Here is a 16,851-nt window from a genome sequence, read left to right as displayed (position 1 = left end):
TCAGCAATCAACTTAAATTAGACATTAAAAAGAATACCGACCAAAACCCAACAAATTTGTTTTATTTATCAAAACCCTGTAACACAATGAAGCCAACAGAGGGCGACGTGCTTTAATTTGCGCTTTTTTTGTGTGACATGTTGTGCCGTTATTTACTTACAGTGTTTTCAATGCTTAGAGTTTTTCTCTAGAATTCTGTATCCACTGGTTTATGACACTAGGTCATTTTTATATGATATCAATCGAAAGCAATCAGACACGATAATCAAACCGATAATAAAAACAGATTTGGAGTTAATGATTTTTGACTGCATATTACCTTAGCATTGCATTAACACACTGACTTGAAATGGTAACGAAAACGGCCGATGAACAGAACACAAAATGCAGCTTCACATCCAAAATTGCATGCATCATTCTTTTCATAAACCATTTTATCTACAGTTTTATTCTCCATAGTAAAACGCAATGACAGTGTTCAATAGATGGAATAGATGTACTAAACCTTATTGTTCGTTGAAATCGTGCTGAACAAAAAAGAACGAATAGTTGGGGTTACTGATATGATTAATTAGCGATGACGTCAGTCAGTCTAATCACGTACGTATAGTTCCTTGAGCTCTTCACAATGAAGCGCACAATCTTCGTTACTTGCATCAGGGAGAATGGACAGATCGGTGCTTTCTCTTGTGCTGGTATCAGCACTCACAGGTAAGCTATTTGCATGGGGGGTGTGCTTGACGGGCACAATATATGGGCGCTTTGCGGAGTGGGTAAACTTCAAGGTTTTCACCTTTATTCGAAATGTGTTGCAACAGTGCATTTGGCCTTTCAAACATTTTGATGTCAACTTGCCTGCAGCAGACTGCAGGAAAAGGCAACACTGTGTAAGGTTAAAATATGGGTTAGTCGCAACCGACTAAAGGTTAATTTCTGAGTGGACGGAACAGACTCTGTAGATCCACGGGCAAAACCGATCGAATGTGTTTCATGAGATACATCGTAATTTACCTGATCAAGAAATTAAACTGGTCAACAAAGTGAATAAAAAATGGTCAAATGCATGAGTATACATTTTGTCTAACTGCTGGAGGGTATAGAAGTACCTTATATTAATTCCATCTATTTGTTGAATACTGCATACATGCCTATGCGGTAACTTATAGCCAACCCTTAATAGATCATTGAATTCTTCAAGATTTCAGTATCGGTCCCATTTCAGATGATTTTCAATATTCAGTGTACTGTGTTTACTTCAGACTTTGCAATTTTGAAAGGAGATAATGTTGATTATTTACTTTTACTCTTTTTCCTTACCCCCATTCCAAATTTATAGTCTGAGTATCTCCCAGAATCCATTAGCCAAGTTCGTTTATCATCCAGTTCACTTATACACAACCCATAACTAAAGCAGTGTTACTGCTAATATTTACCCCCCCCCAAAAAAAAAAGGGTTTTAAAAATACGCTACCGTAACGGAACTTGTCCCTATTTTTCCTTCTCCAAAATTTAGTTGAATGCAGCAAATTAATTATCATTACTCCGAGCTTTTGAGACCAAACCAACTTGAATAAAATGCATATACCTGTGCACAGCTTGTTAGCGATATATGATTGCCCATACGCTATTGGCGCACTGGAGGTGCACAGTTGTCATTAGTTGAACCCTCACCAATTTGCTTAGAGCGTAAGCGGTAAAGAAATCAAGGTTGTATCGAGAAGCATCGTGGAAGCAATTATCTTCTAATATGATAAAGTGGATGTCAATCGATAAGTACCATTTGGGATAAAAGGGAAAACGTTGTTCAAATCTCAAGCACCGGATGCCCGCTCGCAATCTCAACCCTGAGGTTGAGAGAATGTCGGGAAGGCCTAAGTTGCGTCTAATTACTTCATCGGGAGGAAATCAATATCATAATTGAAGTTAAACTCCACCCGTGACGTCACCCTATTGTCCTAGTGCTCCATTATTTTGCACGAATGGAGCGTTGGAGGCGATGCCTCGCCATTCTTTTGAAAGGTAATAAAGCCTCCATCCCTCCATTCCTACAAAATAGAGAAGCGGGAAATAAAGAAACACCAAAAATGACACAGTTGTAGTTTGGCACAGTTGCAACTTTACTACCCCGTTTCTCAATGATGATTTGTATGCATTTTCTTCATTATCCTCTACATATACAACCTCGTTCATATGGTTTATTTTCTAACTCGAGAAAATAGCAGACCCTGTGCGCGAAACTTGCTTGCTGTATTCTAATTTGATCCAGCAATAGCATGTCTCTGTTGGTAAAGCACTGTTTGTCATTGAAATGGCATCTCGTTTAATATGCCTTTTGACCAAATAAATAAGTTTCAATCTGGATTCATTGAAGTTTTGATTCGATGAAAGGTCCTTCATCTCTTTCAAGTTTCGCCTCATGCGAAAATAAGAAGGGGTGCTCCCGATCCCGAGACGACCCAAACTATTTCAGCCCTGATTTGGTTAAGTTGCCATGACATGCAATATATAAGACAGTTTGTTTTTTACAGATTTAACGTAATTGAGGTTACAATACCAAGCTATCCACACCATATCAAACAATTTGTAAAAATATTTTCCTCACTCCAAAGTGCTCTTGGCTGGTGTGCATGTTGAATGCAAGGCGAGGGTGTGTTACTTCGGTCCCCCACCAGAACCTGATCCTGATAATCCGGATAACTGGATGGAGCAAGTCATGCAAAAGATAGGGAAGCGTTGCTCGGGAAAGAGGCAACCTACCCCAGCCGTAACGGGCAAACCTACCCCAGCCGGTACGGGCAAACCTACCCCTGGTACGAAGAAACCTACCCCAGCTGTTACAGAGAAACCTACCCAAACTAGTACGGAGAAACCTACCCCAGATGGTACGGGCAAGCCTACCCTAGCTGGTACGTGGGAATCTACCCCAGCTGGTACGGGGACAACTACCCCAACTCGTAAGTCGTCCTCGGACCTTAGTTTCAGGAAGGGCGGGGGGTGATGGCTATCTTTAATGTAAAATATTCACCCTATACATGAACTTGAACATATTTCTTGTTTTTTTTGTAATACCTATATACAACATACTCCACATTTATTGGTTGGATCTGTCAGTTAGCTTGCTGTCTATGTTTAGTATTCCATTACATTTATCATTAACGCCCCATTTGACTTGTATCATATAATTAGTCAGCGTTGGACTGGTGTTCCCCCTAGATCCACCACTTTGGATTTGTTTCTTACAAGATAAATGCAAAGTTATTATAATAAGAGCGAATACTTTGAAGAAGTCTTAACCAGTGACCAATAATAATAACACAATAATACGGGAACAACAGTTTGGCTGCCTGATTTGAAATTATTTTCAAATACAATAGGACAGAGATCATTAATTGCCACATCAGATATCTAACATCCCCCATGTTCTTTGCAAAAGCTGAGTGTCCAAGTCCAGCGCCACTCGGCATGGAGGACGGGACAATCCCTGATAATCGCATCACGGCGTCCAGCACTTACGCCAGTTACCATGCGTGGGAGGGCCGCCTCAACAATGCCAAAGCATGGACATCCACAGGGTAGGTACCAAAGAGAAATTGCACAGGTACCCTAACCTTCCACAATCACATGCACTCAACCTAGAATCGGATTCGAGGGGCGGTGGCTCAAGATAAGGAACCAACTGTTGCACATTGTTTTTTTTACACACCAAATATTGCGATTTCTTCATTGCTTCTTGCCAATACATGTTTTTTTTTTTCATGGGGGGCAATTATTTATTGTATTTATTCGCTGTATTACTTATCCAGGGTGGCCTTACCAATTAAAAACTGGTTCCCACAAGAGCCCTGTTGCATATTACATAAATAAAACAGTATTAATTTAGAGATAGACTTATTCGACTTATAAATTATACTTATAAAAATATAAAAGACAAAATAAAACAAATTAAAAGCAGTTGACATATTAAGCTGAAGGAAATGAAGAAGATGATCGAAAGTTAAAACTGTTGACGACAGGACAGGCAAAAAAGTGATAAAACATTTGTAAATAACAATTGGGATCTAGTTTGCCTTTACGTTGTGAATTGTGTTAGTTTTACAAATGCTGCGTCACGCGGCCTGCAATGATAAATTACGCGATGAGCGAACGTCCTGTGGCTTCGAATGATCATCGCATCGTGTTTTAAATAACGCGTGTAATTCGAATACCCTCACGGACGTTCATGTCACACCAACGAAGAGATCCACAAGCTGCATGAATTATGAACGTTTTGTAGACTTGCACACGTCCACACTAGGTTTCCCCTCTCTAGGTTAAGAGGCATCTTTGGGCTAGGTTTGTCTACTAAAGGAAATCCTGATACAAAGTTTGGGTTGGAAGAGTGTTCACAGTTCGAGTAAAACGAGTACAAATGAGAACACGAATGTCTCTCTTCACTCTGTGTACAGTACCGATGCCAATCCCTGGATCGAGGTGGAACTCGTGGACAGCACGGTGGTGACGGGCATCATTACACAAGGCGACAGTATCGGTTGGTATGTGAAGCAGTTCCAGGTGGCGTACCAGAAGCTGCCCTCATCTTATTATGAACACATCACAGATGGAAACGGAAACATCAAGGTAAAAATATCTTTTTTTTTAGCGAAAAAAAGTTTTGTAAAAGTGTTTTTGAAAGTATTTTGGGCATGACATGATTTCTAAAAAAATCCTTATGTATGGCCTCGATTGGTTCCATAGATTAAGGCAATTTAAATAAACAACACTCTGATAGCCGGCAGATTGTTAGTCATGACAAAAGACGCAAAATCGGTTTAGTATTGCCGTTTTAAAGTTACAACAAAACAGGTATTAGTCCAAAAGGAAGCTTTAAATGCAAGGTTCAAAAATATTTCATCCTTTCATGAAAACTCAAGGAGCACAAACTTTGTGACATAACGTTGATTTTACAAATTATTCCTGCATCATGACCGCACAATGCATATTGTGCATATTAACTGTTTGTTATTACTTTCTGTACAGGGAAATGACCCCATCTGTAAGATTTCCCACTTTTCGGGTATCTGGCATCTGGTGCTAATTGTTATTACATGTACATGTACATGTACATGTACATGTAAAATTAAACTGTTCTTTTTACAATTGGTCGTTTAGTATGATGGTTTTCATTGCAGGTGTTCGTCGGTAACACAGATGACCGCACCCCATTCACTAACCTGTTTAAAGAGAGTGTGGTAGCGACGGTAGTGCGCATTGAGCCTACTGATTGGAAAAGTAATTATGCTGCTCTGCGATTAGAGCTAATTGGATGTCGTCGTGATTAAAAATGAAATATTTAATGCTCCACAAGTTTCCTATTGAAACATAGTTAACTTTTGAATTTCAGAGGCAAAAAACAGACCAAGGCCAACTTCCATATGTATTGGGACGTATTACTATTTTGTATTATAAGTATAGCTGTTATCGCAAAGCCATCAACCATCCTGACGCTAGCAGCCAAGTAGTTAAGAAGGGCGATTTCTAAAGGTTATAACGTAACGCTCTATTTTGAATGAAACTACATATGTACACAGACATGTTCACGTTGGCGGATGAAATCTTTGAAAATTAATTTCTCCCGTTTGGAAGACCTATCTTCATGCAACTTTCAGGGTTACTTCCCTTACAGTGATCCAATTGCTAAAATCGTTGTGATATGTTCATGCTTTTCGTTTTAATTGGAAAAGGCCTGACTACTTGCATTTTTGGAAGTTGTAACACTGGCGTTAGCAATGTCTATCAATCTTTTCAAGCCTCACAAATATTAATACTGTTCCTATCCATTTGTGCCGTAAAAATGTGCATAAAAACCTCCTTCACGCGTTATTAATACATAAATATTACCCTTTTTCCGGCTTTCATTGGTCGATACTGAGACCCACGCCAAGTTACGTCAGGTGACGCTAATGAATATGCTAATATTCCTGCATTATTGTACTGCCAGGCCGATATTGGTCAACCGTAGTGCCTACAGCGCTAGGAAAACCATGAAAGTGGGTTGGGTCGGGAAAAATCCTCGTCGAGAGTTTTTAGGGATAGTTTGAGTTGTAACACAAGCGTAAGCAACAACAGATTCTGCTGAAATTCAGAATATACTTACATGATATAAGTGTTCAACTACTCGTGAAATTACAGTAGGTTTGTAGAAATTGAAACTAATACATAGATTTGTGGACGTTTTTAGGCGATTTCTTCGGGACTTGAAGGTCTGGTTTACAAGTAACAAGTATTAAGGTTTCGGCATCGATATCTTCTCCCGTTTTCATTTAACTTTTCACGCATACTGAGCATATTTTCTGAGAAACACAACGTTCAAAAGGCCATGTTTTTGCTCTGTTACAGCGTCTAGGTACGTAATCGGATTAGTTTTTGCTTGACAATCAGCCACGCTTTGCCTATGCAACCATATGGCTGCTAGGGAACAGGCGGTCCTCATCCTCTCTAGATATTTACGACTTTAACTGAAAAGTATCTCGCAGGAAAACGCATGAAAGTAAAGCTTAAACTATATTTTCTTTCAAACCTTCTGCAGTTTCTAAAAAGTATCTGCATCCTTGTATATTCTGTTAATAGTAGTTGTCTTGATGTTTTCGTCAAACAAAGGTCTTCTTTTGCTTCAAATAAATACTGCTTCGCTAATTTCCTATATAGTTAACAAATATATTTGATTAAGCTACATAAAGCTTCGCCCTGTTCTGTAATCATAAATTTTCAATACAATGTATATCATTTTCATACAGTGTTCGAAATAAATAACTTTATGAAATCTAACAATGTGATACTTAATTTTAAAAAATCAAAATGTCGAAGTGAATTGTGGTAAATTGTCGTGGCAAATCAATAAGGTTGAATGATATATTTTTGGTAAATAAAGGCCGGTTAATATTTCATGCGAATGCGATTGCAAAGCGCAATGACGTCAAGAAACCTACGACACTGCGTTAAATGTGGCCTTATCTTTAAAATGTATTAGCATGTCATTTACTGTGGTATTGTTTCCTGTAAATATAAGAAATTAAATTCATGAAATCAAATAGTCACACAATTATTTAGGTTTGTAAGGTGTATAGTGTATTGTTACGGTAATGAAACATTTTATTTACTGTGTTTGATTTAGAAAGTAATTAAATGTATGCACAGGCACATATGTATGGTATAAGTGTTTGACGATCATTTGACAAAATGTCATCATTGTCATGCACTACTGCTCAAGATGAACAGGTTTTGCAGAATACCCTAATTTCAAACATCACGGGTTCAAACACAGTGGAGGGACACTTTTTGTATACAAAAGATAGACTGTATAATTTTGTTCAATTCAAAGCTGATTTCAAATTTAGATTATGTTCGTGCCGTGAAATAAAAAGTTAGTTAAAAAAACAAGCACCTGGTTCTGCTACTTTAGTTTTTGCTTTAATTTGCTCCATCGAAGAAAAACGGGTTTCGTAATTGCGAACACAATTGTTTTAGTTTGTAATTTGTTCCACGGGTTTAGCAGGTTTGTTACCACGTTTACGTCACCGTCTGTACGGGGTAAGGTCCCTTATTATTAATTGATGTCAAACAAAAATATACACCACAATCAAGATTGGCATTGGAAAACAAGAGTATTGCTAGGGCCAAGGACCTGTCATCCCACATCCAGATGTGAAACTAAAATTAAACATTACACATCATATAAAACTTTAAAAATTAATTAAAAACGAAACAAAACAGGATAAGACAAAACAACAAAAAGGAACAACACAGAACGCAAGACTAAACAAGATAGGACACAACAAGACAAGACAAGACAAGACAAGACAAGACAAGTCAAGGTAAAACAAGTCAAGACAGGGCAAGACAATGCACGAGAACAAAAGGCAAAACATGACAAAAAAAACACTGCCAGACAATCCAAGACAAGATAAAACACGCCGAAAACGAACAGACAAGAGTACACACAAAAACATAAGACAACAAAACAAGAAGCAATTTTGAAAATAAATAAAACAACGCTTAAAAACAATACATATATAAAAAAAATCTGGCATTATGAATCGATGAAAAAATACAACAGCGAAAAAAACCTCACAAAGGCACCCTGCACCCCAATTATTACTTTATTGTTCTTTTTACTTGCTGTTGGTTTATAATTCACAAACGTTAGGAGTCAAGAAGAAGACTTTAAGCATGTAAATTATCATAATCGCCTGGTGAAATGTTAAAATCTGACCAACGTTCTGTTCTGTTCCATCTATACCGCGGCCTTGGGTGTATTTATGTACAGAGTCTATGGGCAAATTGCTCAGGAGGTTTCCCCACCAATGTGCTGAAAGGGTCGATTTAATATTTAGTATTTCAATGCCTTCTGACTTTTCTCGGCGTATCCTATTAACACCGCGTTGGAAATAAAAAGGCAAAATATCTTAATTGCAACATCTTTAATATTTCAGCCCTCTCGGTGCGTGCTGTTTTCTAAAGGTTTATTCTATACACGGTTCTGTAATTATCTAGGCCAACCTTGATTGCTGCTGAGGATTCTGTTTATTACCGGAAGCCATTTCCGTTTCGCTTGCTGCACCGTTTCATATCGATTCTTGATAGTGTATGACCAAGAAGGTCTTCATTGTTCAATTCCAAGACGATATTTTGTTTATGTCAATAGGATATATATTTTTTAAACTAGGACTTGTGATTACCAGGGGATGCCCATTGGCTGTTACGGTACCCGCTTCTAGCATTAGCTCCGCCCATGTGACCTTCTACATAAGTTCAGGCCCGTTCCTGATTGACTAGGCTTGCTGTGACTGTTAGTAAAGTGTTGGCAAATCATTTAAAGTAGTTGTGGAATGCTCGAGGACATTTCCGTTATTTTTCGGGTATATGTAGCCTAAGGTGTGATGAAATAAAAACGACTATTGTGTCTGTCATGAAATGAGTACAAAAGGTACTTTTGAGAGCTGTTTTTCAGGTCCTGTTTCGACCAAAGCGTGCAATTTGTGTAAAAGTCGTCGTTGGGGGCAGCAAACAAAACATAGTAAATCGTGTCATAATAAACAGGACTCGTTTCTACTACTCTGCATCGGGAGTCCTGTTTATTACGTCACGATTTACTATGTTTTGTTTGCTGCCCCCACAGACGACTTTTACACAAATTGCACGTTCGAGTCGAAACAGGACCTGAATAACAGCTCTCAAAAGAACCTTTTGTACTCATTTCATGACAGACACAATTTAAAATGATTTTTAATTTAGCCATAACTCTCTTCCTGCATTGCTTTTTGGGGTACTTTAAACAACAATTTGTCCTTTGACATTAATTTTATTATCATTCCAGTCCTGGGAACTTTTTAAGATTCTATGTTTCCTATGAGGTATAATATTTTTGTTAGGTTTCTAGCTCTTGCCAAAGTTGGTATAAGTGTTGGAAAATGTGATATCCCTGTGTCGCAGAGCGAACCCTTGCGCCGCTCTACTCAGACCAAAAAGCAAGGAATAACTCAAGAGAACTGAGGATTCAACACAGGATTTATCAATCATAAAAATCAAATTAAATATTACGGGAAAGAAATAAACCAAAAACCGCAAAACTCAATCCGAAAATACGTGGACGAGGGTTTTTATACCCCTCCCACATGGATGCAAGCCCTGAATTGGTATGCAACAAAGGGAAAAGAAATTACGATTTGCATTATTCCGAAGTTACATAACACTTTACGGCCGTACAAATTTAATGATTAATAAATCAATTCAGAAAATAAAAGGAATAACAGTCTTGTGACACCCTGTACATCATCACATTTCAGGAATTTTTTTTTTACTTTAAATCCACTAGTACACTGCATAGGGATATCACATTTTGCAACGCGTATAGAAAACATGTTGGGGTTTAATTTTCATCCAAGTTTGTCTCAATGTCGGGTGATCCACTAGGTCAAATTCAAGGTCAAAGTAAAGATCAAAATGTCTTTCAATAACCCCAACATGAAAAAACAATGGTAAATTTGGATTTCTCATGATGTAACCTTTCAAAAGAAATCAAGATTAACAAATTTGGCTCACAGATTATAGAGATATGGTCATTTTAAAAAATGGCAGCAATGTCCATTTTGACCAAAATTGCCTCTGCGGTAGCGCAACAACCGTTTGTCCGATGGCGCTACAACTTAAAACATAAACTAAATATGAACCAATTTGAAGAGATTGGAGTTTAAAATTTAAAAGTTTTGGGGGGTGATTTGACACTGAATGACCCCAATGTCACATGACAAAATGTTGTGAAAAGTAGTTAAAAGTAGTTTTGGCCAGTGCATTTTTCTTTGCTAAAGAAGGAATTTTTCTCATATTTGGATAGAGTTTACCTTCCTAAGCTGGAAATCCACAAGTAACATTTTTTTCCATCTACCATGTGGCGGCCTTCTTGAAATTCAAAATGGCCGCCATTTCGGGCCTAATTGTATCTAACTTCGGACCTGATTGTCAAATGAAGTTCATTTTGGTGGCAAACCCAATGTTTTTGATACAGAGGAAACCGAGAGAATCATTGTTGATGCGGTGTACTCCCAGTGGAGTACCCCATCAACAATGATTAACTTGGGTTCCTTGGTATCAGGAACATGCAGTTTGCCACCAAAATGGACTTTATACGACATTCAGGTGCCACCTTATTTTTTAAATGAAATCCAAGATGGCCGCTATTTTTTAATATCCAATATGGCTGCCATCTATGGATGCCTAAATGTGTTAATTGGATTCTTTGGTATCAAATTTATGAGGTTTGCCACAAATTGTGACTTCTTACGACATTCAAGTCCAAATTTAATATGCAAATTAGTTAAAAATGGCGGCAATTATGAAATATCCAAGATGGCTGCCAGCAATTGTGAGTAGCTCGTCCACAGTGATTTACTAGAGTTCAGACAAAAACATAGACTTCATAGGACATTCAGGTGCAATGTTATTATAAATAAAATCCAAGTTGGCGGCTATTTTGAAAAATCCAAGACGGCTGCCATCCATCTGGGATACATCATCAGCATTGGGTCATTAAGTTACTTGGTATGAAATGTATGAGGTTGACTTTGTACGACATTCGAGTCCAAATTTATTATGCAAATAAGCCGAAAAAGTCAGCCATTTTGAAATATCCAAGATGGCTGCCATCCATTTGGAGTACACCATAAACAATAATGTACTCGGGTTCCTTGGTATCAAAAACATGGGGTTTGCAATCAAAATGAACTCCATGTGACAATCAGGTCCAAAGTTACATGATACAAATTAGGCTCGAAAGGGCGGCCATTTTAATATCCAAGATGGCCGCCACATGGTAGCTGGGAAAAAATGTCTCCAATGCATTTTCGGCTTATTGAGGTAAACTCTTTCCAAATATGGCAAACATTCCTTCTCATACTAAAAACAATGCAAAAGTACATAACGGCCTATACTATATGGCCAAATCATATGAAAATCATGTAATTAGCGGCCTTTTGAATTTATGCAAATTAGGCATATTTCCACCACTTGGATTTTTAACAACTTTTCGAGGGACCTTATAGCAATGCACTGTGCTGTGAAATTTGACTTGGATTATCAGGGAAAATGCAATTGGTACATGTCCACACATGGCATCCATTATTTTAACTTTAATTTAGGCAAATTGATATACGGCATTTATGCAAATTATACGGTATTTGGAAAATTTTGGAAACAAAGGGATCTTGAAATTTACCTCGGACTAGAATAATGAGTAAATCAATGTAAAAGGACTAAAACTGTCGTTTAAAGTACTTACAAAATCTACCTATTATGAAAAATATGACCAAATCAATGTGAAAGTCACTCCTAACATATGCGGCCATTTTGGATTTATGCAAATTAGGCATTTTTCCACCTCCTTGATTTGTTAAGACTTTTAGTATGTCATTTTAGGGACCTTATAGAAATGCACTGTGGTGAAAAAAAATCTGTTGCAATTTGTTTGAGGTCAAACCTTATATTGCCCGGACTATAAAGGCAGGACAAGGCCAGTTTCGTTGAGTTGCTTAAAGACATATAGGATCATTTTCTTTTCATTCATTTCCAACAACACTTCCCAAATCCAAAGAGAACTGTTCAAACCCTAACCTGTTGAAATTTAAACTCAGTGGATGTTACATTTTTCAAGAAACGGTGAAAACAAAACAAAACACGCACAACCTTTGGAACACGAAACACAATTTCATCAACAGAACCCGGTTTTTCAAGGGAAAAAATATGAATTTGACTGATCGTTGGTTATTACCTATCAATCTTGATTTCTTCGAATTGACATCAAGCCAGATAAAGTAATTTCCCCAGTGTGTAGTACCAGTACGATCTTAAACCAAGTTAGCTTTTTGATGCTAATTTGCTGGGTTACCTGTGGGATAATTGCAAATAATCCTATGTAATGAAGCAGAACGAATCGTGGGCGTTGCTGATAGGACATTAATTAACAATGACGCCAGTCAGTCTGAACACGTACGTATAGTTCCGTGAGCTCTTTACACCCAAGCGCACAATCCTCGCTACTTGCATCAGGGAGAATGGACGGAGCGGTGCTTTCTCTTCTGGCGGTATCAGCACTCGCAGGTGAGCCATTTTCCTTGTTTTCAGATATGCATGACAGGCACAATAAATGGGCACCATTTGCAGTGGGTACATATGTGTACAGATGAGTTTACCCCCTCCGAATAGCGCTGTCCTGATTGGGTCCACTCCATTGGACAAAAAGGTAAGCACGCTCTTTCATAAAGCGATACCATTATGGTGTACAACTTGATTTCATTGAAATGTGTTGTAACGTTGGTGCGTTTGCCCTTTCGAACATATTTTCTGCACAAAAAAGTCCAACTTACCCACGGCAGACTGCGACAAAAGTGAACTGGGTGCAAGTCAGACTGTTTTTCCAGTCACAACTGACTAACGGAACAGAATATCTCGATTCGAGAGCAAAACAGATCGAAGATGGTTTGTAAGAGCAATTGTAAAATTCACCAGTAGATTAAAAAAATATATACATTTTGATCAATGAAGTTTTGGCCAAATGGTCAATGCAAAATGGGAGTACTTTGCAACGCACAACATTATATACAATCGCTAATGCTGTTAAATACAAAAAAGGGGTAAACAATATCCTACAGATACTTTCCTTATTTGTCACCTTTTCCAAATCGAGGCACCAAATTCAATGAAAAAATAGAGAAATATAACAAATTTAAAATAAAATTGCTCAACGTTCTTGAAACAATCACCGAAGGTTACATACACGTGCATTCACGTGGGAAGCGTATTATCTCATTGTTCATATTATTATACGCCTTGACGCGTTGGAGGTGGAGGTTTGCTATTGGTCGATTCCCTCGCCAATTTGCATATAGATTAAGCAGTAGACAAAGTCAAGGTTGTATCAAGTAGCGTGTGATTAGATTCACTGCCTAGTTTGCCTCCCTTTCTTTTCTCGTCCTCACCGTGAAAGCAATTAACTGATAATACCAAAGGCCCAGTGCACGTACAGTTTAATTGTAACCTAAAAGAAGAAACGTCATTCAAATCCCTACCTCTTAGATGCACGTTCTCGGTCTCCGCCGAAGTAAACACCTTTAAATACTGGTTTGGCAAAAAAAAAAACAATTTACAAAAAAAAATCTAAAATCTATTATTACGCATGGTTTGGTCACCATGGACATGTAATGTAGCAGCAGCGGCGAATTATTGTCAACATGGGGGACATCATATAATATGAAGACCGCATTTTATTCGACATTAATAATTTGCAATTTCCATGAAAAGGGTGATGCAATATCAATATCTAACAGCTATAACACTTTTTTTTTTAAATATACAATGGTTAACGCACTGGGATGAATTATTGCGGATCATCGCCTTTGGCGTCCCCCCCCCCCCCACGAAAAAAATAAAATAATAATCCGGAGGGGGGAGGTATGTCCAATGTTATGCAGTAGGCGCACATCCTGGACCTAGACATTGTTTCCATATGATTGTCCTTGGTTATTCATTCAATGATTTAATTGATTTGATTTGATTGATTTGATTGATTTGATTGATTTGATCAATTTGTTTAATTTGTTTGATTTGATTGATTTGATTTGATTGATTAGATTGATTTGATTGATTCGATTGATTTGTTTGATTTGATTGATTTGATCGATTTGATTGATTCGATTGATTTGATCGATTTGATTGATTCGATTGATTTGATCGATTTTTTTGATTTGTTTGATTTTATCGATTTGATTAATCTGTTTGATTTGATTGATTTGATTGATTTTATTAATTTAAGTGATTTAAGTGATTTAATTTATATCATTGATTTCGCTCATTTCGTTCATTTCGTTTAATTCGTTACCATTTGCATACCAGCTGTACATTGATTAGCCTGAAGATTAGCTTTCCATTTGTGTTTTTATTAACTTATTCCAAAGTGCTGTTGGTTGGTGTGGAGAGCAAGCAGAGGGTGTGCTACTCCGGTCCCCCACCGGAACCTGATCCTGATAATCCGGATGACAGGATGAAGCAAGTCATGCAACAGATACGGAAGCGTTGCCCGGGAAGGAGGCCACCTGGTAAGTCGATCTGCGATCTTCAAAACTGTAGGAACAACAAAAGCATTTTTTTTCTACAACAGGGTTATATTGCATTGAAATTGACCATTTTATTGAAACCAAATTATTATTAAGGTTCACCGAGGGCTGTAAGGAACATTAAACGTCTGCTAATGTTCAAGATGGTATCTGCTTGTCGTGTTTCTGGAGGTCGCGCAATTAATATACGAGTTCACCCTCGAGCATCAATATGTTTGCAAAGCTAGTGATGGGTCTTTTAACTGTTCATATAAATGTTGTTTTATGGGTTGCTTTTTTGCCTTCCAAAAAAAACCTTCCAAATTTGAAAAGGAAAATATGCCAGTAAAAAGGGGCAACTCCCCAGAATAAAACAAAGAGGATTAACCTTCACACAAAAACACCGTTAGTGCATGGTTATATTCCAACTATTTTCTCCAAGTCAAAGTATCTGAATGCTAAATTGGAAAGGGTCTAATTCATATTTGCAATAATTTACAATCACTTAGGTTTACAAGGTTTAACAGTGAGAGTTTTATTTGCCTACTCGTATGTTACCCACAGATTGCTCGAGTCCACAACCCCTAGGTATGGAGGACGGCAGAATCCCTGATGGTCGCATCAAGGCGTCCAGCCACTGGGGGTCTATTAATTGTTGCCCTGCCAGAGAGGCACGCCTCAATAATGATCTCAGATGGATAGCCTTGAGGTAGGTATCAGAGGGAAATACCACACCTGACACGTCATTCCCATTCCGTTTTGATTTGTTTCATTTTGGTTTGTTTTTGATTCCTTTTTTTCGTATATTACCCCCAAAAAATTCAACATTCCCGACGGAAGCCCAACCCGGATGCACAACTGAATGTTCGCACTGTAACGAGTTTCAATAATTGCGTTCGATTGTCAAACCCATTCTTACAAATCGATTTTTTGGAGTACTGTCATTTCATTGTTCCTCGTCCTCTCCTCACTCTGTGTACAGTACCGATGCCAATCCCTGGATTGAGGTAGACCTTGTTGAGAGCACTGTGGTGACAGGTGTCATCACACAAGGCTCCGGCGGTGGCTCGTATGTGACGCAGTTCAAAGTGGCGTATCAGAAGCAACCCTCATCTGATCGTGAACACGTAAAAGATAAAAGCGGCAACGTGAAGGTAAATATACGGTTTTTACTATAAATATTTCTGTTACCTAATTTCATGTTTAAGAACAAAAAAAAGTGGGAACTCAAGTCTGTTTTACTTTGTTTGGGATGTTGTTGGTTTTTGAAAACTTCATTCTGTACGACTATTTTTCGGTTCGATGGTAATGCAAATATTAAGTGTGAAGCCATTGTGAAACTGTGGCTTTTTAAAGGTCACATGCAGATTAAGCAACATACGAAACAACATATAGTTTACTTTGTTATTGAATTCTATTCACATGATTCATGAGAACTTTTGCTTTGGTTTTATTAACAATGATCTTAAAGGTGAAAATATTTTAAACTTTAGAAATAAGCCACTCTGGTTACACAGTTAAGATTGTGTGTATTAATATTTTCTACAATTCTGTTTCGGGAACAGCCCCGTCACTTGAGATTTCCCACTTTTGTGGCATTTTGGTCAAAGACGATACTATAATTAAGCTGACAAACGCGCGTTGATTGTATCCATGATTGCTTCAGGTGTTCATCGGTAATACTGATGTCAGCACCACGGTAACCAACCTGTTCGATGAGAGTGTGGTGGCAGCAGTAGTGCGCATTGAGCCTACTGAATGGCAAGTTGGTGTTGGTCTGCGATTGGAGCTGCTTGGTTGTCATCTGGATTAACCAGCTGAAAAAAAAGTTCATATGACTTTGTTCGACTGTGCTGAGTAATATTTATAGATAAGCAAGAGCAAATGAAGATTTTGAAAAAAATGTGCATGTGAACATTTTATTACAATGATGCTCAGTCTTTCAAAGTTATAACAATAAAACATAGAGGGATTAGATTTACAATTTACTGGATTTGATTTATGACCGTCTCTTCAACCTCCCTTCTTGAAATGCAGTTTCAAAATTTTTCTGAAACCTATAATGCTTAAATTATCTGACAGAAACATTCACCTCAAGATAATTGAAAGCAAAGGATGTGTTTCAAAAACTTGCAGTGCTGTAGTGCTCGTACTACATGTATTTATTATTTTTTTAGAGTACTCGTACTCTTTCTCGAATGTCAAAGTGACGGTACTCGTACTCGGGCAGCAA

The 16,851-nt window shown here is 37.8% G+C and overlaps 2 protein-coding genes across 2 annotated transcripts; both read left to right on the top strand.

Moving 5' to 3' along the window:
• Window positions 1-641: 641 nt before the first annotated feature.
• Window positions 642-5,561, top strand: LOC119719655 (lactadherin-like). Its single transcript, XM_038189470.1, has 5 exons — window positions 642-711; window positions 2,610-2,954; window positions 3,434-3,572; window positions 4,446-4,617; window positions 5,169-5,561. Exons 1-5 carry the CDS (start codon window positions 666-668, stop codon window positions 5,316-5,318), a joined length of 852 nt encoding a protein of 283 aa, XP_038045398.1. The 5' UTR covers window positions 642-665; the 3' UTR covers window positions 5,319-5,561.
• A 5,320-nt stretch (window positions 5,562-10,881) lies between these two features.
• On the top strand, window positions 10,882-16,431 carry LOC119731719 (retinoschisin-like). The gene is made up of 5 exons (XM_038204946.1): window positions 10,882-10,897; window positions 14,481-14,621; window positions 15,183-15,327; window positions 15,601-15,772; window positions 16,285-16,431. Exons 1-5 carry the CDS (start codon window positions 10,882-10,884, stop codon window positions 16,429-16,431), a joined length of 621 nt encoding a protein of 206 aa, XP_038060874.1.
• Window positions 16,432-16,851: the final 420 nt, after the last annotated feature.

The sequence above is a fragment of the Patiria miniata genome, unplaced genomic scaffold, assembly GCF_015706575.1.
Source record: "Patiria miniata isolate m_02_andy unplaced genomic scaffold, ASM1570657v1 HiC_scaffold_1, whole genome shotgun sequence".
Classification (NCBI taxonomy): domain Eukaryota; kingdom Metazoa; phylum Echinodermata; class Asteroidea; order Valvatida; family Asterinidae; genus Patiria; species Patiria miniata.
Note: the sequence above shows the minus strand (reverse complement) of the source record. Positions and strands in the feature narration are given on the sequence as shown.

What these genes read in the sequence shown, in the direction of transcription:
- LOC119719655 (XM_038189470.1), top strand. Translation starts at nt 666, where the DNA reads ATGGACAGATCGGTGCTTTCTCTTGTGCTGGTATCAGCACTCACAG. An exon ending in AAAGCATGGACATCCACAGG is followed by an intron (nt 3,573 to 4,445) that starts GTAGGTACCAAA and finishes CTCTGTGTACAG; the next exon opens with TACCGATGCCAATCCCTGGA. An exon ending in ATGGAAACGGAAACATCAAG is followed by an intron (nt 4,618 to 5,168) that starts GTAAAAATATCT and finishes TTTTCATTGCAG; the next exon opens with GTGTTCGTCGGTAACACAGA.
- LOC119731719 (XM_038204946.1), top strand. An exon ending in CCCGGGAAGGAGGCCACCTG is followed by an intron (nt 14,622 to 15,182) that starts GTAAGTCGATCT and finishes TGTTACCCACAG; the next exon opens with ATTGCTCGAGTCCACAACCC. An exon ending in ATAAAAGCGGCAACGTGAAG is followed by an intron (nt 15,773 to 16,284) that starts GTAAATATACGG and finishes TGATTGCTTCAG; the next exon opens with GTGTTCATCGGTAATACTGA.